Source organism: Vidua chalybeata, chromosome 3 (genome assembly GCF_026979565.1).
Source record: "Vidua chalybeata isolate OUT-0048 chromosome 3, bVidCha1 merged haplotype, whole genome shotgun sequence".
NCBI lineage: Eukaryota > Metazoa > Chordata > Aves > Passeriformes > Viduidae > Vidua > Vidua chalybeata.
This window is the reverse complement of record NC_071532.1, coordinates 112,248,056-112,271,371: the sequence shown is the minus strand read 5'-3', so window position 1 is coordinate 112,271,371 and position 23,316 is coordinate 112,248,056. Positions and strand designations below refer to the sequence as shown.

The 23,316-nt window shown below is 56.4% G+C and overlaps 1 protein-coding gene across 5 annotated transcripts in view; it reads left to right on the top strand.

The window, feature by feature from the left end:
* PTK2B (protein tyrosine kinase 2 beta) overlaps positions 1 to 23,316 on the top strand; it is a 75,777-nt gene that overhangs the window by 3,885 nt on the left and 48,576 nt on the right. For 3 of the 5 annotated variants that reach the window (XM_053937836.1, XM_053937840.1, XM_053937841.1), the window contains exon 2: positions 21,342 to 21,628. In XM_053937836.1, coding sequence (XP_053793811.1) covers positions 21,342 to 21,628 — 287 coding nt within the window. Of the gene's footprint in view, positions 1 to 11,718; positions 11,762 to 16,639; positions 16,679 to 21,341; positions 21,629 to 23,316 lie in introns of those variants that run through there. The other 2 variants (XM_053937838.1, XM_053937837.1) reach the window with 2 other exon arrangements.

Genomic DNA, 23,316 nt, shown 5'->3' with positions numbered 1-23,316 from the left:
AAAATCCATATCCAACCCCGAGCTTTTCCAAGGGCGGGGAATGCAGCGTCGGAATCCTTTGGCTTTTTTTCCTGGTGGATGGAGCTGGAAATCTGGGAATTTTCCGGGTGGGATATCCACGGTTCCTCCAGCGAGGAAGGGATAAAAACTGGGATAACCACCAGGAAAAATCCCACGGGGATAAAAGGAGGTTTTCCCATGGAAAATCCCATGGATCTGGCTGTGTTTGCCCTCGGGATGGATCCCGGGAAGGATCCTGGGATGGATCCTGGAAACTATGGGAATGGATTCTGGGAAAGACGGGGATGGACCCCAGGAAGGATCTCAGTAAGGATCCCAGGAAGGATCCCTGGATGGATGGGAAGGATGGGGATGGATCCCAGGAAGGATCCCAGAGAATATCCTGGAAAGGACATGGATGGATCCTGGGAAGGAGGGGGGGGGTGGATCCCAGGAAGGATGGGAATGGATCCTGGGAAGGATCCCGGGAAAGATCCTGGGAAGGACAGGGGTGGATCCTGGGAAGGAGGGGAGAGGATCCCTGGAAGGATGGGGATGGATCCTGGGAAGGACCCCGGGAAAGATTCCGGGAAGGACAGGGTTGGATCCTGGGAAGGATCCCAGGAAGGATCCTGGAAAGGACAGGGATGAATCCTGGGAAGGATCCCAGGAAGGATCCTGGAAAGGACAGGGATGGATCCTGGGAAGGATCTCAGGAAGGATTCCGGGAAGAATCCCAGAAAGGATCACGGAAAGGACAGGGATGGATTCCAGGAAGGAGGGGAGTGGATCCCAGGAAGGACCCTGGGAAAGATCCTGGGAAGGACGGGAATGGATCCTGGGAAGGGCGGGGGATGGATCCTGGGAAGGACCCCGGGAAAGATCCCAGGAAGGATCCCGGAAAAGATCCCAGAAAGTATAGGAATGGATCCTGGGAATGAGGGGGGTGGATCACAGGAAGGACAGGGATGGATCCCGGGAAAGATCCCAGGAAGGATCCCAGGAAGGATCCCAGGAAGGGCAGGGATGGATCCTGAAAAGGGCAGGGGATGGATTCCTGGAAAGGGCAGGGGATGGATCCCGGGAAGGATCCCAGGAAGGATCCCGGGGAGGATCCCAGCAAGGACGGGAACGCTGGGATCACGGAGAGGCCGTTTGAGGAAGCGGCAGAAAAAGGGGAACAGGAAGAGGCCGAGGCTCCCGACAGCCCCCGGGAAACCTCGGAAAGCTCCGGAGCTGGGGCCAAAAACGGCCCAAAAAATCCCTTCCATCAAAATCCGGGGATCCAACGGGAAAATCCCGGGATCTGACAGGAACCTCCTGGGATCTGACAAGGAAATCCCAGGATCTGAAGGGAAAATCCCAGTATCTGACAGAAAAACCCTGGCATCTGACAGGGAAAATCCCGGGGTCTGACAGGGAAAATCCTGGGATCTGACAGGGAAAATCCCAGGATCTGATGTGAAAATCCCAGGGTCTGACAGGAAAGTCCTGGGATCTGATGGGAAAATCCCAGGGTCTGACAGGAAAATCCTGGGATCTGACAAGGAAAATCCTGGGATCTGACAGAAAAATCCCAGGGTCTGACAGGAAAATCCTGGGATTTGGCAGGGGAAATCCTGGGATCTGATGTGAAAATCCCAGGATCTGACAGGGAAAATCCTGGGATCTGACAGGTAAAATCCTGGAATCTGACAGGGAAAATCCCAGGATCTAATGAGAAAATCCCTGGGTCAGACAGAAAAATCCCGGGCTCTGTCGGGAAAATCCCGGGATCTGACAGGGAAAATCCTGGGATCTGACAGGGAAATCCTAGGATCTGACGTGAACCTCCTGGGATCTGACGGGAAAATCCCAGGGTCTGACAGGAAAATCCTGGGATCTGACAGGAAAATCCTGGGATCTGATGGGAAAATCCCGGGATCTGATGGGAAAATCCTGGGATCTGACAGAAAAATCCCAGGGTCTGACAGGAAAATCCTGGGATCTGATGGGAAAATCCCAGGATCTGATGGGAAAATCCCGGGATCTGAAGGGAAAATCCCAGGATTTGACAGGGAAAATCATGGAATCTGTCAGGAAAATCCTGGGATCTGATGAAAAAATCCCAGCTGCCACTTCCCGGGAAGGGCGGGAAGCACCAGGAAGGAGCCTTGGATGGGGCTGGGATGTTTCCAGAGGGAAGGAAATGCTGGAATTCCAGGATTCCCGGGAAAACCTGGATATTTGGAGGGGTGGAGTTGTTACATCCCAGGAAAACAGAGGCCAAGATCCCAATCCCGGCTTTGGGGTCTCCGGGGTTCTCCAGGTGCAATCCAACCTTTTCCAGCCCGGGATTGAGGCCGGAAAAGCGGGAATGTCGAGGAGTTGTTTGATTTGGGATTGTTCCAAGTGGGAATGGGCTGGGAAAGGTTCCCGGGGAAAAAAAGCGGGAATGGGATTTTAGGTAAAGAAGGGGATTTGGGGGTTAGGGGGTTGATGCGGGACACGTGGGAATGATGGGAATGATGGGAATGTGGGAATGATGGATACATGGGAATGATGGGAATGATGGGAATGTGGGAATGATGGATACATGGGAATGATGGGAATGATGGGAATGTGGGAATGATGGATACATGGGAATGATGGGAATGATGGGAATGATGGGAATTTGGGAATGATGGATACATGGGAATGATGGGAATGATGGGAATGATGGGAATTTGGGAATGATGGATACATGGGAATGATGGGAATACGGGAATGATGGGAATATGGGAATGATGGGAATATTGGGAGTGATGGGAATGTGGGAATGATGGGAAAATGGGAATGATGGATGCATGGGAATGATGGGAATATGGGGATGAGGGATATGTGGGAATGATGGGAAAATGGGAATGATGGGAAAATGGGAATGATGGGAATATGAGAGTGATGGAAACATGGGAATTATGGGAATGTGGGAATTATGGGAAAATGGGAATGATGGGAATATGGGAACTATGAGAAAACGGGAATGATGGATATGTGGGAATGATGGGAATATAGGAATGATGGAAATGTGGGAATGATGGGAATGTGGGAATGATGGGAATATGAGAGTGATGGGAATATGAGAGTGACGGACACATGGGAATGATGGGAATATGGGAATGAGGGATACTTGGGAATGATGGGAATATGGGAATGATGGGAAAGTGGGAATGATGGACACATGGGAATGATGGGAATATGGGAATGATTGATAAATGGGAATGATGGGAATGTGGGAAAATGGGAATGATGGATACATGGGAATGATGGGAATGTGGGAATGATGGGATAATGGGAATGATGGGAATATGAGAGTGATGGACACATGGGAATGATGGGAAAATGGGAATGATGGGAATGTGGGAATGAGGGATACGTGGGAATGATGGGAATATGGGAAAATGGAATGATGGACACATGGGAGTGATGGGAATGTGAAAATGAGGATCCGTGGGAATGATGGGAAAATGGGAATGGTGGGAATATGGGAATGATGGGAATGATGGGAATATGGGAATTATGGATATTTCTGAATGTGGGATATCTGGGAATGATGGGAATATGGGAATGATGGGAATATGGGAATGATGGACAGGTGGGAGTGATGGACACATGGGAATTCGTGGATCATCCATGATTTGGGAATTTGCCACCTCGGCAGAGCCTTGGGATCTCAATCCCCGGGTCAGCACAGGACGGAAAATGAATTCCCAAATTTTTCCCGGATCATTTTTGGGCGGGGAACAGGAGGGGTGGGGCCAGGTGGGAATTCCTTCTTTTCTGGCCTGAAAAATTCGGGATTTGGGATTTTCCAAAGCCCTGGGATGATTTGGGATGTCTTTTTTCTGGGATCGCTCCCGGCTGGAGCAGCCGGAATGGCCAAAATGTCCATCGGGATGGGGATAAGAGGGAATAATTTGGAAAATTGGGAAAAATTCCCTGAAATTTGGGAATTTTCCCTCCCTCGATCCCATGGAATGCCTGGGATCCCATGGAATGCCTGGGATCCCATGGAATTCCTGGGATTGGCTGCAGGGCTGGGAATGACGAGGCTGGGATCAGACAGCCAGAACTCCGCAGGTTTTATGGATCGGGAATCACGATCCCGAGAGCCAAAAAAACCAACAAAAAGTGGGATTGAGGATCCACCTGAAAGCTTCCATCCCGGAATTCCAGGACATCTGGAGAGCTTTTCCTTCCCAGATGGTCGGGCCTGATCCCATCCCGGCTTGGGAACACCGGGAATATCGGGAACGCAGAGTTCCTCCCCTGTTCTCCCTGATCCTGAGTCATTCCCGTGCGTGGGATTCCCGGCAGCGCTCCCGGCCGGGGGCGGATTCCCGGGAAAAGGTCGGATTCCTGGGACGCGGCTCCCGAGGGGATGAGGGGAAAGAAGGGGGAAAGGGAAAAATGGGATGGAGGGAAAAATGGGGAGCTGGAGGAGATGGGAAGCAGGGAAAGTGGGATACAGGGGGAAATGGGAAGCAGGGAAAATGGGATACAGGGGGAGGTGGGAAACATGGGAAAATGGGATAGATGGGAAATGGGATGCAGGAGGAGATGGGATGCATGGAAAAACGGGGAGCAGAAGGAGATGGGAGGCAGGGAAAATGGGATGCAGGGAAAATGGGATGCATGGAAAAGTGGGGAGCCAGAGGAGAAGGGATGCAGGGAAAATGGGAAAATGGGAAGGAGGGAAAGTGGGATCCAGGGGGAGGTGGGAAACATGGGAAAATGGGATGCAGGGAAAATGGGATGCAGGGAAAATGGGTTACAGTGGGAAGTGGGAAACTTGGGAAAATGGGAAGGAGAGGAGATGGGAAGGAGGGAAAATGGGATGCAGGGGGAAATGGGATGCATGGAAAAACGGGGAGCAGAAGGAGGTGGGAAACAGGGAAAATGGGATACACGGAAAATGGGAAGCAGGGAGAGATGGGAAACTGGGAAAATGGGATGAAAGAGGAGATGGGAGCACGGGAAAATGGGATGCAGGGGAGGTGGGAGGCAGGGAAAACGGGATGCAGGGAAAATGGGAAGCATGGAAAATCAGGGAGCTGGAGTAGATGGGATACAGGGGAAGATGGGAAACGGGGGAAATGGGATACAGGGAAAATGGGATGCAGGGAAAATGGAATGCAGGGGGAGGTGGGAAACTTGGGAAAATGGGGAGCAGAAGGAGATGGGAAACAGGGAAAATGGGATGCAGGGAAAATGGGATGCATGGAAAAGTGGGGAGCTGGAGGAGATGGGATGCAGGGGAAATGGGAAAATGGGAAGGAGGGAACGTGGGATCCAGGGGGAGGTGGGAAACATGGGAAAATGGGATGCAGGGAAAATGGGATGCAGGGAAAATGGGATGCAGGGAAAATGGGAAGCAGAGGAGATGGGAAGGAGGGAAAATGGGATACAGGGGGAAATGGGAAGCAGGGAAAATGGGATACAGGGGGAGGTGGGAAACATGGGAAAATGGGATACAGGGAAAATGGGATGGAGGTGGCGATGGGATTCAAGGAAAATGGGAAGTGTGGGAAAATGGGATATGAGAGAGACGGGACAGAGGGAAAAGGGGATGCAGGTGGAAATGGGATGCAGGGAAAGACAGAGAGCAAAAGCAGATGGGAGATGGGAAGTGTGGAGAAATGGGATGAAAGAAGAGATGGGAGCACAGGAAAATGGGAAGCAGGGAAAATGGGATACCAGAAAAATGGGATGCAGGGGAAATGGGATACAAGAAAAATGGGATGCAGGGGAAATGGGATGCAGGGAAGAACGGGGAGCACAAGGAGATGGGATGCAGGTGGAGCTGGGAAGGAGAGGAGATGGGAAGCAGGGAATATGGGAAGCAGAGAAAATGGGATGCAGGTGGAAAATGGGACAGAGGGGGAGGTGGGAAACATGGGAAAATGGGATGCAGGGAAAATGGGATGCAGGTGGAGATGGAATGTGGGAAGGCTTGGGATTTGGAAAGCAGTGGGATACTGGCAAGTTGGGATTTTGGAAGCTGGGATTTGGGAGACGATGGGATTTGGGAAGTTGGGATGTGGAAAGCAATGGGATACAGGGAAGTTGAAGATGGGATTCGGGAAGTTGGGATTTGGGAGGCGAGGGGATTCGGGATGATGGGATTTGGGAAGTTGGGATGTGGGAGGCAATGGGATACAGGGAAGTTGTGATTTGAGAATTTGGGATTTGGGAAGTTGGGATCTGGGCCTTGCTCCCAACCTCAGCCACTCCAATGTTTTCCCACTCTGGAAAAAGCGGAATAACAGCTGGGAGTGGGGAAAAAACTCACAGCACGATGGGCAAGAATTCAACGGGATCCAGGAAATCCTGGGAATGTTTTCAGCTGCCTTGGGGGTTTCCTTGGAATGGGAAAGAATTTTGGGATCCCTTAGGAGAGGGGGGGATGGGGCTGGATCCAATGCCAGGCTGGGAGAGCTGGGAATGTGCAGCTGGATCAGGGAAAGGATCCAGGGAGTCCTTGGAGCCGCTTCCCGATCCCAAAGGGGCTCCAGGAGAGCTGGAATTTGGGGAAGGGCTGGAGGGCCAGGAGCCAGGGAATGGCTTCCAGTGGGAAAGGGGAGCTTGGGATTTTGGGATCTTGGGAAGGAATTCCTGGCTGGGCTGGAATTCCCAGAGAATCCCTGGATCCCTGGCAGTGCCCAAGAGTGGATTTGGATCACCCTGGGATCGTGGGAAGTGTCCCTGGGATGGGATTGAAGGTCCATGGATCCCATCCCAAACCATTCTGGGATTCTGGGATCGAGGACAGTCAGGATCCATCCCGAGGGATTTTTATGGAATTTGGGGGATGGAAAAGGGAAGGGAGAAACTTCCTGGAGTCCCAAATTCCCAGTGAAGCCTCTGGATCCCAAAATTCCTTCTCCAGGAGGAGTCAGGATGGGGCTGGATCCAATCCAGGAGAGCTGGAGAGGGATTTGGGAAAAGGGCCTGGAATGCCAGGACAGGGAACGGCTCCCGCTGCCAGAGGGTCGGGATTTTGGGGAATTTGGGAAGGAATTCCTGGCTGGGCTGGAATTCCCAGAGAATCCCTGGATCCCTGTGAATGTCCAAGGAAAGGTTGGGATCACCCTGGGATCGGGGAGGTGTCAGGATTGGAATGGGATGGGATTTCAGGTCTTTTCCCACCCAAACCATTCCGGAATTCCGAGCGCATCAGGGCGGTCGGATCCCTATGGATGATCTCCCGTCCTCATTCCCAGTTTATCCAGTGGGAATTCACTGGTTTGGGTGCTGTGGGGGCCCATTCCTGGCTGTTCCCTGGGAAATGGGATCCTGTGAGTCCCTGGAATTCCTGCATGGATCAGGAAGGGCTCAAATCCAGGAATGTTGACTCAGCTCGGGATCGGCTCCCTGCTCCCGGGATTTGGTTTTCCCAGGATGGAGCCAGGATCCAGCTGGATGGCTCCGGTTTGGATGCAGGAATGAGGGGATGAGCTCCAGGGTGGCCGGGGTGAGTCCCAGGTCATTCCCAAAATTCCTGCAGAATTCCCACACCCCAATCCCACGGGGAAGTCCCACATTCCCAAAACTCCTGCAGAATTCCCACATTCCATGCCTGCCCGGCGGGATCCAGGATGTGGGGTTTGGAGCGGAATGGGAATTCCAGCGGCACCAGGAGCGTCCAGGTTGGTGCCAGAGCTGGTTCTGGTCCCGACACCGGTGTTGGGTGCTGGGTCCTGGTTCTTGGTCCCGGTTCTGGTCCCATTACCGGTGTTGGGTGCTGGGTCCTGGTTCTGGTCCCAATACCAGTGTTGAGTGCTGGGCCCCAGTTCTTGGTCCTGATAGCGGTGTTGGGTACCGGGTCCTGGTTCTTGGTCCCGGTTCTGGTCCTGATACCGGTGTTGGGTACTGGATCCTGGTTCTTGGTCCTGGTTCTGGTCCCGATACCAGTGTTGGGTACTGGATCCTGGTTCTTGGTCCCGGTTCTGGTCCCAACACCAGTGTCGAGTGCTGGCTCCCGGTTCTGGTCCCAATACCAGTGTTGGGTGCTGGCTCCCGGTTCTGGTCCCAATACCGGTGTCGAGTGCTGGGTCCTGGTTCTTGGTCCTGGTACTGGTCTCGGTACCGGTGTCGAGTGCTGGGTCCTGGTTCTTGGTCCCGATACCGGTGTCGAGTGCTGGCTCCTGGTTCTTGGTCCTGTTTCTGGTCCCGGTAACGGTGATGAGTGCTGGGTCCTGGTTCTGGTCCCGATACCAGTGTTGGGGGCTGGGCCCCAGTTCTTGGTCCCAGTTCTGGTCCCAATACCGGTGTCGAGTGCTGGGTCCCAGTACCGGTGCCGGTTCTTGGTCCCAATACCGGTGTCAAGTGCTGGCTTCTGGTTCTTGGTCCTGGTTCTGGTCCCAGTACCAGTGTTGGGTGCTGGGTCCCGGTTCTTGGTCCCGGTTCTGGTCCCGGTACCGGTGATGAGTGCTGGGTCCCGGTTCTTGGTCCTGATACTGGTGTCGGGTGCTGGATCCTGGTTCTTGGTCCTGGTTCTGGTCCCGATACCGGTGTTGGGTGCTGGGTCCTGGTTCTTGGTCCTGGTTCTGGTCCCAATACCAGTGTTGGGTGCTGGCTTCTGGTTCTTGGTCCTGGTTCTGGTCCCAATACCAGTGCCGAGTGCTGGCTCCCGGTTCTGGTCCCAATACCGGTGTCAAGTGCTGGGTCCCGGTTCTTGGTCCCGATACCGGTGTTGGGTGCTGGGTCCCAGTTCTTGGTCCCAGTTCTGGTCCCAATACCAGTGTTGAGTGCTGGGTCCTGGTTCTTGGTCCTGGTTCTGGTCCCAGTATCGGTGTCGAGTGCTGGCTCCTGGTTCCTGGTCCTGGTTCTGGTCCCGATACTGGTGTTGGGTGCTGGGTCCCAGTTCTGGTCCCAATACCGGTGTCGAGTGCTGTCTCCTGGTTCTTGGTCCTGGTACTGGTCCCGATACCAGTGTTGGGTGCTGGCTTCTGGTTCTTGGTCCCGGTTCTGGTCCCATTACCGGTGTCGAGTGCTGGCTCCCGGTTCTGGTCCCAATACCGGTGTCGAGTGCTGGCTCCTGGTTCCTGGTCCTGGTTCTGGTCCCAATACCGGTGTTGGGTGCTGGGTCCCAGTTCTTGGTCCCAGTTCTGGTCTCAGTACCAGTGTTGGGTGCTGGCTTCTGGTTCTTGGTCCTGGTTCTGGTCCCAATACCGGTGTCGGGTGCTGGCTCCCGGTTCTGGTCCCAATACCGGTGTCGAGTGCTGGCTCCTGATTCTTGGTCCTGGTTCTGGTCCCAATACCGGTGTCGAGTGCTGGCTCCTGGTTCTGGTCCCAATACCGGTGTAGGGTACCGGGTCCTGGTTCTTGGTCCTGGTTCTGGTCCCAATACCAGTGTTGGGTGCTGGGTCCCGGTTCTTGGTCCCGGTTGTGGTCCCGGTACCGGTCCCGGTACCGGTAATGAGTGCTGGGTCCCGGTTCTTGGTCCCGATACCAGTGTTGGGTGCTGGATCCTGGTTCTTGGTCCCGGTTCTGGTCCCGATACCAGTGTTGGGTGCTGGATCCTGGTTCTTGGTCCCGGTTCTGGTCCCGATACCAGTGTTGGGTGCTGGATCCTGGTTCTTGGTCCCGGTTCTGGTCCCAACACCAGTGTCGAGTGCTGGGTCCCGGTTCTGGTCCCGATACCAGTGTTGGGTGCTGGGTCCCAGTTCTTGGTCCCAGTTCTGGTCCCAATACCGGTGTCGAGTGCTGGGTCCTGGTTCTTGGTCCTGGTACTGGTCTCGGTACTGGTGTCGAGTGCTGGGTCCTGGTTCTTGGTCCCAATACCAGTGTTGGGTGCTGGGTCCTGGTTCTTGGTCCTGGTTCTGGTCCCGATACCGGTGTTGGGTGCTGGGTCCCGGTTCTTGGTCCCAGTTCTGGTCCCAGTACCAGTGTTGGGTGCTGGGTCCCAGTTCTTGGTCCCGGTTCTGGTCCCAATACCAGTGTTGAGTGCTGGCTCCTGGTTCCTGGTCCTGGTTCTGGTCCCAATACCGGTGTTGGGTGCTGGGTCCCGGTTCTGGTCCCAATACCGGTGTCGAGTGCTGGGTCCTGGTTCTTGGTCCTGGTTCTGGTCCCAATACCGGTGTCGAGTGCTGGCTCCTGGTTCTTGGTCCTGGTTCTGGTCCTGATACCGGTGCTGAGTGCTGGGTTCCAGTTCTGGTCCCGATACCGGTGTTGGGTACTGGGTCCTGGTTCTTGGTCCCAGTTCTCGTCCCGATACCGGTGTCGGTTTCGGTTCCACTGTCGGGTGCTGGGTTCTGGGTCTCTGTCCCGGTGTCGGGTGCTGGGTTCTGGGTCCCGGTGCCGCTGTCGGGTGCTGGGTTCTGGGTGCCGGTGCCGGTCCTGGTGCAGGGTGCTGGGTTCTAGGTCTTTGTCTCTGTTGCGGTGCTGGGTTCTGGGTCTTGGTCCCGGCGCCAGTTCCGGTGCCGGGTGCTATGTTCTGGGTCCCGGTGCCGGGTCCCGGTCCTGGTCCCGGTTCCAGTGCCGGTTCCGGCACCAGGTGCTGGGTTCTGGGTCTGGGTCCCAGTGCCAATGCCGGTGCCGGTTCCGGTGCTGTATGCTGGGTTTTGGGTCCCGGTGCCGGTGCCGGTTCCGGTGCCAGGTGCTGTGTTCTGGGTCCCGGTCCCGGAGCTGGGTGCCGGGTGCCGGTGCCGGTTCCGGTGCCGGGTGCTGGGTTCTGGGTCCTGGGTCCCAGTGCCGGTCTCAGTGCCGGGTGCTGGGTTCTAGGTCTTTGTCCCGGCGCCGGTTCCGATGCCGGTTCCGGTGCCGGTTCCGGGTGCTGTGTTCTGAGTCCCAGTCCCGGTGCCGCTGTCGGGTGTTGTGTTCTGGGTCTTGGTCCCGGTGCCGGGTCCCGGCGCCGGTTCCGGTGCCAGGTGTTGTGTTCTGGGTCCCGGTCCCGGAGCCGGGTGCCGGGTGCCCGCGCCGGTGCCGGTGCCGGGTGCTGTGTTCTGAGTCCCGGCGCCGGTGCCGCTGTTGGGTGCTGGGTTCTGGGTCTTGGTCCCGGTACCGGGTCCGGGTCCCGATGCCGGGTCCCGGGTCCCGGTTCCGGTGCCGGGTGCCCGGTACCGGGTGCCGGGTCCCGGGTCCCGGGTCCCGGGTCCCGGGTCCCGGGTCCCGGGTCCCGGTTCCGGTGCCGGGTGCCGGGTGCCGGGTGCCGGGTGCCGGGTGCCGGGTGCCGGTGTCAGGTGCCGGGTCCGCGTCCCGGAGCCGGTGCCGGTTCCGCTGCCGGGTGCTGTGTTCTGGGTCCCGGTGCCGGTGCCGCTGTTGGGTGCCGGGTTCTGGGTCTTGGTCCCGGTACCGGGTCCGGGTCCCGGGTCCGGATCCCGGTGCCGGGTCCCGGGTCCCGGGTCCCGGGTCCCGGGTCCCGGGTCCCGGTGCCGGCGCCGGTGCCGCTGTTGGGTGCTGGGTTCTGGGTCCCGGTGCCGGTCCCGGTGCCGGGTGCCGGGTGCTGAGTGCCGGTTCCGGTGCCGGTTCCGGTGCCGGGTGCCGAGTGCCGGGTGCCGGTGTCAGGTGCCGGGTCCGCGTCCCGGTGCCGGGTGCCGGTGCCGGGTGCCGGGTGCCGGGTGCCGGGTCCCGGGTGCCGGGTGCCGGTCCCTCTGCGCACCCGTGTCAGTCACAGCAGGAAGCGCCGCCGGCGCGCTCTCGGCGCGGCGACAGCGGCGACAGCGGCGACAGCGGGGCCACCCCGGGGCCACCCCGGGGCTACCGCGGGGCCACTGCGGCGACAGAAGGGGGGACCCCCTCGGTAAGCGCCTCCCGGGAAATCGCGCATCCCGGGAATTCGCGCATCCCGGGAAATCCCGCCGGGACGCCGCCAGCCGCTCACCTGGCGGGGCGCGGGGGAAGGGGGGCGGATCCCGGGAAAACTCATCCCGGAGAATTCCCCGGTGGGGAGGGGGGGTGGGAAGGGGGTGGGACGGGACACCTCAAAGTTGTCACCGAGGTGCCACCACCCGGGGTCTGGGCTTGGCGAGGCGACACCGGGCGGGGAGGCGAACTTCCCCGCGAGCCACCGGGGCGACTTCCTGGTGCCGGGAGGTGGCCCCGGGCCCCGCGGGGACTTCGCCGGTGTCACCGTCGGGAGGAGGCGACAGGAGCTGGCGGCGGGGCGGGGGAGGGTGGTGGCACCGGGGGGGACACGAGGGGACACGGAGCGGCGGTGGCGGTGGCGGGGGGCAGGGAGGGGGACGGCGGTGGCAGCGCCGGGCTCGGTTTCGTTTCCTCCGCGTCCCCGCGGTTGCGTCACGGGGAGCCCGGGGATGTGTCCCGAAGGCGGAGGGGAGGTGACACGGCTTGGGGACGGCGACAGATTTTGGGGAGGGGGGGGGGGGGGGTGTCGGGATGTCACCAAGTGTGGAAAAAGGCGGAGAATTTGGGATGGGGAAGTGGGGGTTGGTGGGAAGGACGGGATTGTCCCACGTGTCCCCTTCGGGCTTTGAGGGGACACTGATGTCCCTCGGTGTCCCTCGGTGTCCCTCGATGTCCCTCGGTGTCCCTCGGTGTCCCTCGGTGTCCCTCGATGTCCCCTCGTGTCCCTGGATGTCCCACGGTGTCCCACGGTGTCCCTCGATGTCCCTCGGTGTCCCTGGATGTCCCACGGTGTCCCTCGATGTCCCTCGGTGTCCCTGGATGTCCCACGGTGTCCCTCGATGTCCCTGGGTGTCCCTCGATGTCCCTTGGTGTCCCTGGATGTCCCCTGGTGTCCCTCGGTGTCCCTCGGTGTCCCTCGATGTGCCTCGATGTCCCTCGGTGTCCCTCGGTGTCCCTGGATGTCCCTCAGTGTCCCTGGATGTCCCACGGTGTCCCTCGATGTCCCCTGGTGTCCCTCGGTGTCCCTCGATGTCCCTTGGTGTCCCTGGATGTCCCACGGTGTCCCTGGATGTCCCCTCGTGTCCCTGGATGTCCCTCGGTGTCCCTCGATGTCCCTCGATGTCCCTCGATGTTCCTTGGTGTCCCTGGATGTCCCTCGATGTCCCTCGATGTCCCTTGGTGTCCCTGGATGTCCCTGGATGTCCCTCGATGTCCCTCGGTGTCCCTCGATGTTCCTTGGTGTCCCTCGATGTCCCTCGGTGTCCCTCGATGTCCCTCGGTGTCCCACGGTGTCCCTCGATGTCCCTTGGTGTCCCTCGATGTCCCTCGGTGTCCCTGGATGTCCCTCGATGTCCCTCGGTGTCCCTCGGTGTCCCTCGATGTCCCTCGGTGTCCCTGGATGTCCCTCGATGTCCCTCGGTGTCCCTCGATGTCCCTCGATGTCCCTCGGTGTCCCCTGGTGTCCCTCGGTGTCCCTCGATGTCCCTCGGTGTCCCTCGGTGTCCCTGGATGTCCCTCGATGTCCCTCGGTGTCCCTCGGTGTCCCTGGATGTCCCTCGATGTCCCTCGGTGTCCCTCGGTGTCCCTCGGTGTCCCCTGGTGTCCCTCGATGTCCCTCGATGTCCCTGGATGTCCCTGGGTGTCCCTCGATGTCCCTCGATGTCCCTCGGTGTCCCTCGATGTCCCTCGATGTCCCTCGATGTCCCTCGATGTCCCCTGGTGTCCCTCGATGTCCCCAGTTCTGGCCATGGAGGTGCTGTTGGGAATTCTCCTTGGGATTTTCCATGGGATCCCCGTTCCCAGCCAGGATCCCCCCCGGTCGGGACGGGGACACGCAGGGGACATCCAGCCATGGGACATTCCCGTGGGAATGGGGCTGGGATTGAGAGAAAAATGGAGGAGAGGAGGGAAAAAATCCCATAAATGGAAAACTTTTTGTCCCACATTCCCTAAAAACCATCCCCGTTCCCGGAGCTGGATTTGGGGCCGTTCCCAGCTGGAATGGGGCTGGGAATGAGGGAAAAATGGGAGAGAGGGGAAAAAAAAAAACATAAATGGAAAATTTTTGTCCCAGATTCCCTAAAAATCATCCCCATTCCCGTGGTTGGATTTGGGGTCGTTCCCAGCTGGAATGGGGCTGGGAATGAGAGAAAAATGGGAGAGAGGGGGGGGAAAAAAACCCCATAAATGGAAAACTTTTGTCCCACATTCCCTAAAAATCATCCCCGTTCCCAGGGCTGGATTTGGGGTCGTTCCCAGCTGGAATGGGGCTGGGATTGAGGGAAAAATGAGGGAGAGGGGAAAAAAATCCCCATAAATGGAAAATTTTCTGTCCCACATTCCCTAAAAATCATCCCAGTTCCAGTGGTTGGATTTGGGGTCGTTCCCAGCTGGAATGGGGCTGGGAATGAGGGAAAAATGGGGGAGAGGAAAAAAAAAATCCCATAAATGGGAAAATTTTTGTCCCACATTCCCTAAAAATCATCCCCGTTCCCAGGGTTGGATTTGGGGTCGTTCCCAGCTGGAATGGGGCTGGGAATGTGGGAAAAATGAGGGAGAGGGGGGAAAAAAAATCCCATAAATGGAAAATTTTCTGTCCCACATTCCCTAAAAATCATCCCTGTTCCCGGGGCTGGATTTGGGGTCGTTCCCAGCTGGAATGGGGCTGGGAATGAGGGAAAAATGGGGGAGAGGGGGGGAGAAATCCCCATAAATGGAAAATTTTCTGTCCCACATTCCCTAAAAACCATCCCTGTTCCCAGAGCTGGATCTGGGGCCGTTCCCAGCTGGAATTCCCTGGGAATTCCCAAAGCCGTGTTGGGGTTTTTTTGGGATGGGGACGGGCAGGGAGGGGCTGTCCCCAACGCTGTGGGGAGGGGACACGCGGCCCCAAAAGCGTCACCCGGGCGTTGTGCAAGGGATGTGGCTTCCTGCAGAGAGGCCCCGGGGAGGGGTGGGAAGAACAAAAAAAAAAACCCTAAAAAAAAACCCCAAAACCCCCAAAAAATCCCCAAACCCCCACCCAAAAAAAAAACAAAAAAAAAACCCGAAAAAACCCCTAACCAACCCAAAAAAAACCAACCCCCCCAAAAAAACCCCAAAAAAACCCTAACCCCCCAAAAAAACTAAAAAAAAAACCCCAAAACCCCACCCCCCCAAAAAAAACCCAAAAAACCCCAAAAAAACCCCTAACCCCCCCAAGAAAAACCAACCCCCCCAAAAAAAACAACTAAAAAACCCCAAAAAACCCAAAAAAAACCCTAACCCCCCCAAAGAAAAACCAACCCCCCCAAAAAAACCCCCAAAAAACCCCAAAAAAACCCGAACCCTCAAAAAAAACTAAAAAAAAAAAACAAAACCTCACCCCCCAAAAAAACCCAAAAAACCTCAAAAAACCCCAAACCCCCCCAAGAAAAACCAACCCCCCCAAAAAAACCCCCAAAACCCAAAAAACCCCAAAAAACCCCAAAAAAACCCTAACCCTCCAAAAAAACCTAAAAAAAAAAACCCAAACCCCACCCCCCCCAAAAAAACCCCGAAAAAACCCAAAAAAACCCTAACCCCCCCCAAAAAAAACCTAAAAAAACCCAAAAAAACCCAAAACCCCACCCCCCCAAAAAACCCCAAAAAAACCCAAAAAAAACCCCTAACCCCCCAAAGAAAAACCAACCCCCCCAAAAATAACCCCAAAAAATCCAAAAAACTCCTAACCCCCCCAAAAAAAAACTAAAAAAAACCCCCAAATCTCACCCCCCCCAAAAAAAACCCCAAAAAACCCCAAAAAACCCAAAAAACCCCAAAAAAACCACTCCTCCCCAAAAAAACCCCAAAAACCCCAAAAAAACCCAAAACGCGGAGGTGAATTAAAAAAAAAAAAACCAAAGAATGAAAAGATCCCAAAATGGGGCCCTAAATCCCATCCCAGTCCAATCCCGACGCTTCCACGATCCCAGGGTGATCCAAATCCACCCTTGGACATTCCCAGGGATTCTCTGGGAATTCCAGCCCGGCCGGGAATTCCTTCCCAAGATCCCAAAATCCCCAAATCCCGACCCTCTGGCAGTGGGAGCCGTTCCCTGTCCTGGCATTCCAGGCCCTATTCCCAAATCCCTCTCCAGATCTCCTGGATTGGATCCAGCCCCATCCCGAATCCTCCCCAGGAAGGAATTTCAGGATCCAGGGGCTTCACTGGGAATTTGGGACTCCAGAAGTTTCTCCCTTCCCTTTTCCATCCCCAAATTCCATAAAAATCCCTCGGGATGGATCCTGAGTGTCCTCGATCCCAGAATCCCAGAATGGTTTGGATGGGATCCATGGAGCTTCAATCCCATCCCAGGGACACTTCCCACGATCCCAGGGTGATCCAAATCCACTCTTGGGCACTGCCAGGGATCCGGGGATTCTCTGGGAATTCCAGCCCAGCCGGGAATTCCTTCCCAAGATCCCAAAATCCCAAGCTCCCCTTTCCCACTGGAAGCCATTCCCTGGCTCCTGGCCCTCCAGCCCTTCCCCAAATTCCAGCTCTCCTGGAGCCCCTTTGGGATCGGGAAGCGGCTCCGAGGATTCCCTGGATCCTTCCCCGATCCGGGTGAACATTCCCAGCTCTCCCAGCCCGTGCTCCCCTCTGGAATGGCTCCAGTTCCTGGCCATTCCTGGAGGTTTAATCATTAACCTGAGCTCCTCCGGGCTGGGATCCAGGAGCCGCCGGATGCGGAATTCCACATTCCAGAGGCTCCGGATGCGGAATTCCACGCGCGGAATTCCACATTCCAGAGGCTCCGGATGCGGAATTCCACGCGCGGAATTCCACATTCCAGAGGCTCCGCCGCACCTTTGCTCCCCGGGGCCTGGCGTGAGCTGCGGGCTGCGCAATCCAACCCGGGGGGAAAATCCCTGGAGCCCAAAAATCCTCGGGAATAGCGGGATTTGGGATCCCTTTGGGATCCCAAAATTTGGGATCCCTCTGGATGGTCCAAGAGCCTCACGCCAGGGTTTTCCTGGGATGGGAGGATCGGAGCTGGGTCGCCCTCGGCCGCAGGGAAATTTTTTGGTTTGGGTTTGGGATTTTGGGAAGTTTTATCCCCTCGGAAAATGAAGGGGAAAATGGATCTGAGTCAGGGTGGGGGGGCCCTGGGGGTGACAGGGACATGGAGGTGGCACTGGGGAGGTGACAGGGACATGGAGGTGGCACAGGGGAGGTGACAGGGACATGGAGTTGTCACTCTGGAGGTGACACGGACATGGAGGTGTCACTGGGGAGGTGACACGGACATGGAGGTGGCACTCTGGAGGTGACAAGGACATGGAGGTGTCAGTTTGGAGGTGACAAGGAGATGGAGGTGTCACCATGGTGCTGACAGGGACATGGAGGTGGCACTGTGGAGGTGACAGGGAAATGGAGGTGGCCCTGGGGAGGTGACAGGGACATGGAGGTGGCACTGGGGGGGTGACAGGGACAGGGATGTGTCGCTGTGGAGGTGACAGGGACATGCAAGTGTCACCCTGGGGGTGACAGGGACATGGAGGTGGCACTGGGGAGGTGACAGGGACATGGAGGTGTCACTCTGAAGGTGACAAGGACGTGGAGGTGTCGCTGTGGCGGTGACAGGGACATGGAGGTGGCACTGTGGAGGTGACAAAGGACATGGAGGTGTCACTCTGGAAGTGACAGGGACATGAAAGTGTCACCCTGGGGGTGACAGGGACATGGAGGTGGCACTGGGGAGGTGACAGGGACAGGGATGTGTCACTCTGAAGGTGACAGGGACATGGAGGTGTCACCATGGTGCTGACGGGGACATGGAGGTGTCACTCTGGAGGTGACAAGGACATGGAGGTGTCACTGTGGAAATGAGAAGGACGTGGAGGTGTCACCCTGGAGATGACAAGGTCATGGAGATGGTTTGGAGGTGACAGGGACATGGAGGTGTCACTCTGGGGGTGACAAGGACATGGAGGTGTCACTGTGGGGGTGACAGGGACATGGAGGTGGCACCCTGGGGGTGACAGGGACATGGAGGTGGCACTGGGGAGGTGACAGGGACATGGAGGTGTCACCCTGGAGGTGACAGGGACATGGAGGTGTCACCATGGTGCTGATGGGGACATGGAGGTGTCACTCTGGAGGTGACAAGGACATGGAGATGGTTTGGAGATGACAGGGACATGGAGGTGTCACTCTGGGGGTGACAGGGACATGGAGGTGGCACTGGGGAGGTGACAGGGACATGGAGGTGGCACCCTGGGGGTGACAGGGACATGGAGGTGGCACTGGGGAGGTGACAGGGACATGGAGGTGTCACTGTGGGGGTGACAGGGACAGGGATATGTCACTCTGGAAGGGACAGGGACATGCAAGTGTCACCCTGGGGGTGACAGGGACATGGAGGTGGCACTGGGGCAGTGACAGAGACATGGAGGTGTCACTGTGGAGGTGACAGGGACATGAAAAGTGTCACTCTGAAGGTGACAAGGACGTGGAGGTGTCGCTGTGGCGGTGACAGGGACATGGTGATGCCACTCTGGAGGTGACAGGGACATGGAGATAGTTTGGAGGTGACAAGGACATGGAGGTGTCAGTTTGGAGGTGACAAGGAGATGGAGGTGTCACCGTGGTGGTGACGTGGACATGAAAGTCACTGTGATCATGACAAGGACATGGAGATGTCACTCTGGAGGTGACAGGGATGTGGAGTTGTTGCTGTGGAGGTGACAGGGACATGGAGGTGTCACTCTGAAGGTGACAGGGACATGAAAGTGTCACTGTGATCGTGACAAGGACGTGGAGATGTCACTGTGGAGGAGACAGGGACATGCAGGTATCACTGTGGACGTGACAGGGATGTGGAGGTGTTACTGGGGAGGTGACAAGGGGCATGGAGGTGTCACTCTGGAGGTGACAAGGGGCATGGAGGTGCCACTCTGGAAGTGACAGGGGCATGGCGGTGTGTTTGGAAGTGACAAGGACATGGAAGTGTCACTCTGAAGGTGACAGGGACATTAAAGTGTCCTTGTGGAAGTGACAGAGACTTGGAGGTGTCACTGGGGAGGTGACAGGGACATGGAGGTGTCACCATGGTGGTGTCAGGGACAGGGAGGCGTCACTGGGGACGTGAGAGGGACAGGGAGGTGTCACTCTGGAGGTCACAGGGATGTGGAGTTGTTGCTGTGGAGGTGACGGGGATGTGGAGGTGCCGCTGTGGAGGTGACAGGGACATGGAGGTGTCACTCTGGAGGTGACAGGGACATGGAATTGTCACTGTGATCGTGACAGGGGCATGGAGGTGCCACTCTGGAGGTGACAGGGACTTGGACACGTCAGTCAGGAGGTGACAGGGACTCAGAGGTGTCAGTTTGGAGGTGACAAGGACATGGAGGTGTCACCATGGTGGTGACGGGGACATGGAGGTGTCACTCGAGAGGTGACAGGGACATGAAAGTGTCACTCTGGGCGTGACAAGGATGTGGAGGTGTCACCCTGGTGGTGATAAGGACATGGAGATGGTTTGGAGGTGACAGGGACATGGAGGTGTCAGTTTGGAGGTGACAGGGACATGAAAGTGTCACTCTGGAGGTGGCGGAGACATGCAGGTATCACTGTGGACGTGACAGGGATGTGGAGGTGTTACTGGGGAGGTGACAAGGACATGGAGGTGTCACCATCGTGATGTCAGGGCCAGGGAGGTGTCGCTGGGGACATAAGAGAGACATGGAGATGTGACTATGGAGGTGACAGGGACACGGAGGTGTCACTGTGGACGTTACAGGGACATGGAGATGTCACTCTGGAGGTGACAAGGACATGGAGGTGTCACCATGGTGGTGACGGGGACATGGAGGTGTCACTCTAGAGGTGACAGGGACATGAAAAGTGTCACTCTGGCCGTGACAAGGACGTGGAGGTGTCACTCTGGAGGAGACAGGGACATGGAGGTGTCACTGGGGAGGTGACAGGGACATGCAGGTGTTGTTGTGGAGGTGACGGGGACAGGGAGGTGTCACTCTGGAGGTGACAGGGATGTGGAGTTGTTGCTGTGGAGGTGACGGGGATATGGAGATGTCACTCTGGAGGTGACAGGGACAGGGAGATGTCCCTCAGGAGGTGTTGGGGACACTGGGATGTCACTCTGGAGGTGACAGGGACACAGAGATGTCCCTCAGGAGGTGTTGGGAACTCTGGAATGTCATTCTGGAGGTGACAGGGACACAGAGATGTCCCTCAGGAGGTGTTGGGGACACTGGGATGTCATTCTGGAGGTGACAGGGACACAGAGATGTCCCTCAGGAGGTGACAGGGACACAGAGATGTCCCTCAGGAGGTGTTGGGAACTCTGGAATGTCATTCTGGAGGTGACAGGGACACAGAGATGTCCCTCAGGAGGTGTTGGGAACTCTGGAATGTCACTCTGGAGGTGACAGGGAGATGTCACTCTAGAGGTGACAGGGACACGGAGATGTCCCTAAGTGTCCCCCTTTTCCCTTTCCCTTTTCCCTTTCCCTTTCCCTTTCCCTTTCCCTTTCCCTTTCCCTTTCCCTTTCCCTTTCCCTTTCCCTTTCCCTTTCCTTTCCCTTTCCCTTTCCCTTTCCCTTTCCCTTTTCCCTTTCCCTTTCCCTTCCCTTTCCCTTTCCCTTCCCTTTCCTTTCCCTTTCCCTTTCCCTTTTGCCCTTTTCATTTTCTCTTTCACTTTTCCCCATTTCACTTTCCCCTTTTCCACTTTCCCCCGTTTTTCCCTTTTCCCCCTTTCCCCCTTTCCATTTCCCTTTCCCTTTTCCTCTTGTCTCCTTTTCACTTTTCACTTTTCCCCTTTCCCTTTCCCCTTTACTTTTCCTGTTTTTCCCCTTTTCCCCTTTTCCCTTTCCTTTTCCATTTTCCCCTTCGCTTTTCCCCTTTTCCCCTTTCCCCCTTTCCCCCTTTCCCCTTTTCCCTTTCCCTTTCTCTTTCCCTTTCCCTTTCCCTTCTGCCGTTTTCATTTTCCCTTTCACTTTTCCCCATTTCACTTTCCCCTTTTCCCCTTTTCCTCTTTTCCCCTTTTCCCCTTTTCCCCTTTCCCCTTTTATCCTCATTACACATTTTCCCCCTTTCCCCCTTTTCCCTCTTTTTCCCCCCTTTTCCCCCCTTTTCCCTCTTTCCTTTTCCTTTTCCTTTTCCTTTTCCCCTTTTCCCCTTTTCCCCTTTTCCCCTTTTCCCCTTTTCCCCTTTTCCCCTTTTCCCCTTTTCCCCCTTTCCCTTTTCCCCTTTCCCCCCTTTCCCCTTTTTTCCTCATTTCACATTTTCCCCCTTTTCCCCCTTCCCCCCTTTTTTCCCCTTTTTCCCCTTTTTCCCCTTTTTTCCCCCTTCCCCCCCTTTTCTCCCTTTCCCTTTTCCCCTTTTCCCCCTTCCCCCTTTCCCCCTTTTCCCCCTTTTCCCCTTTTTCCCCTTTTCCCTTTTCCCCCTTTCCCTTTTCCCCCTTTTTTCCCCTTCCCCCTTCCCCACCCTTCCGACGCATCCCGATCCCACGGCGCCGTCGTTCCCGCAGGGAAGGGATGCTCCGCTCCTAACGCCCCGGCTCTCCTGAGGATGACCGCCATTCCCGAGCCCCTCGGACGCCCCCGGAGCAGCTCCTCCCGCAGCCTTTCCGGGACCCTGGAGGCCATGGGGACGCCGGACACGGATCGGGATCGGGATCGGGATCGGGATTGGGATCGGGATCGGGACTGGGATAAGGAGGAGACGCGGATCCTCAAGGTTTGCTTCTACAGCAACAGCTTCAACCTGGGCAAGAACTTCAAGCTGGTCAAGTGCTCCGTGGCCACGGAGATCCGGGTAGGTGGGGAAAGGGCGGGATCGGGGCTGGGATTGGGAATTCGGGGCTGGGATTGGGAATTAAGGGCTGGGATTTGGAATTCAGGGCTGGGATTCGGAATTCATGGCTGGGATTGGGAATTCGAGGCTGGGATTGGGAATTTGGGGCTGGGATTGGGAATTCGGGGCTGGGATTGGGAATTTGGGGCGGGGAATGGGAATTCGGGGCTGGGATTGGGAATTTGGGGCTGGGATTGGGAATTCGGGGCTGGGATTGGGAATTCGGGGCTGGGAATTGGGAATTCGGGGCTGGGATTGGGAATTCGGGGCTGGGATTGGGAATTTGGGGCTGGGATTGGGAATTTGAGGCTGCGATTGGGAATTAGGGGCTGGGATTGGGAATTCAGGGATGGGATTGGGAATTCTTAGCGCGGATTGTGAATTTAGGGCTGGGATTGGGAATTCGGGGCTGTGAATGGGAATTTAGGGCTGGAATTGGGAATTCGGGGCTGGGATTGGGAATTCAGGGTTGGGATTGTGAATTTAGGGCTGGGATTGGGAATTCGGGGGTGTGATTATGAATTCGAGGCTGGAATTGGGAATTTGTAGCTGGGATTGGGAATTTGGGGCTGGGATTGGGAATTCGGGGCTGGGATTGGGAATTCAGGGCTAGATTGGAAATTTGGGGCTGGGATTGGGAATTTGGGGCTGGGATTGGGAATTCGGGGCTGGGAATGGGAATTTGAGGCTGGGATTGGGAATTCGAGGCTGGGATTGGGAATTCGAGGCTGGGATTGGGAATTCGGGGCTGGGATTGGGAATTCGGGCCTGGGATTGGGAATTCGGGGCTGGGAATGGGAATTCGGGGCTGGGATTTGGAATTCAGGGATGGGATTGGGAATTCAGGGTTGGAATTGGGAAATCATAGCTGGGATTGGGAATTAAGGGCTGGGATTTGGAATTCAGGGCTGGGATTCGGAATTCATGGCTGGGATTGGGAATTCGAGGCTGGGATTGGGAATTTAGGGCTGGGATTGGGAATTCAGGGCTGGGATTGGGAATTCGGGGCTGGGATTGGGAATTCGGGGCTCGGATTGGGAATTCAGGGTTGGAATTGGGAATTTGGGGCTGGGATTGGGAATTTAGGGCTGGGATTGGGAATTTGGGGGCTGGGATTGGGAATTCGGGGCTGGGATTGGCCAACCCAGGGCTGGATCGGCTCCTTCCAGCCGCATTTCCCAAGAGGTTGAGGAGAACCCAAGGATGGAAAAGCTGGGAATTTTGGGCTGGATGAGTTTTGAGGTCCGCTCCCACCCAAACCATTCCGGGATTCTGGGATCAAGGACACTCAGGAATCCATCCCGAGGGATTTTTATGGAATTTGGGGATGGAAAAGGGAAGGGAGAACCTTCCTGGAGTCCCAAATTCCCAGTGAAGCCCCTGGATCCCAAAATTCCTTCTCCAGGAGGAGTTGGGATGGGGATGGATCCAATGCCAGGCTGGGAGAGCTGGGAATGCACAGCTGGATCAGGGAAGGATCCAGGGAATCCTTGGAGCCGCTTCCCGATCCCAAAGGGGCTCCAGGAGAGCTGGAATTTGGGGAAGGGCTGGAGGGCCAGGAGCCAGGGAATGGCTTCCAGTGGAAAAGGGGAGCTTGGGATTTTGGGATCTTGGGAAGGAATTCCTGGCTGGGCTGGAATTCCCAGAGA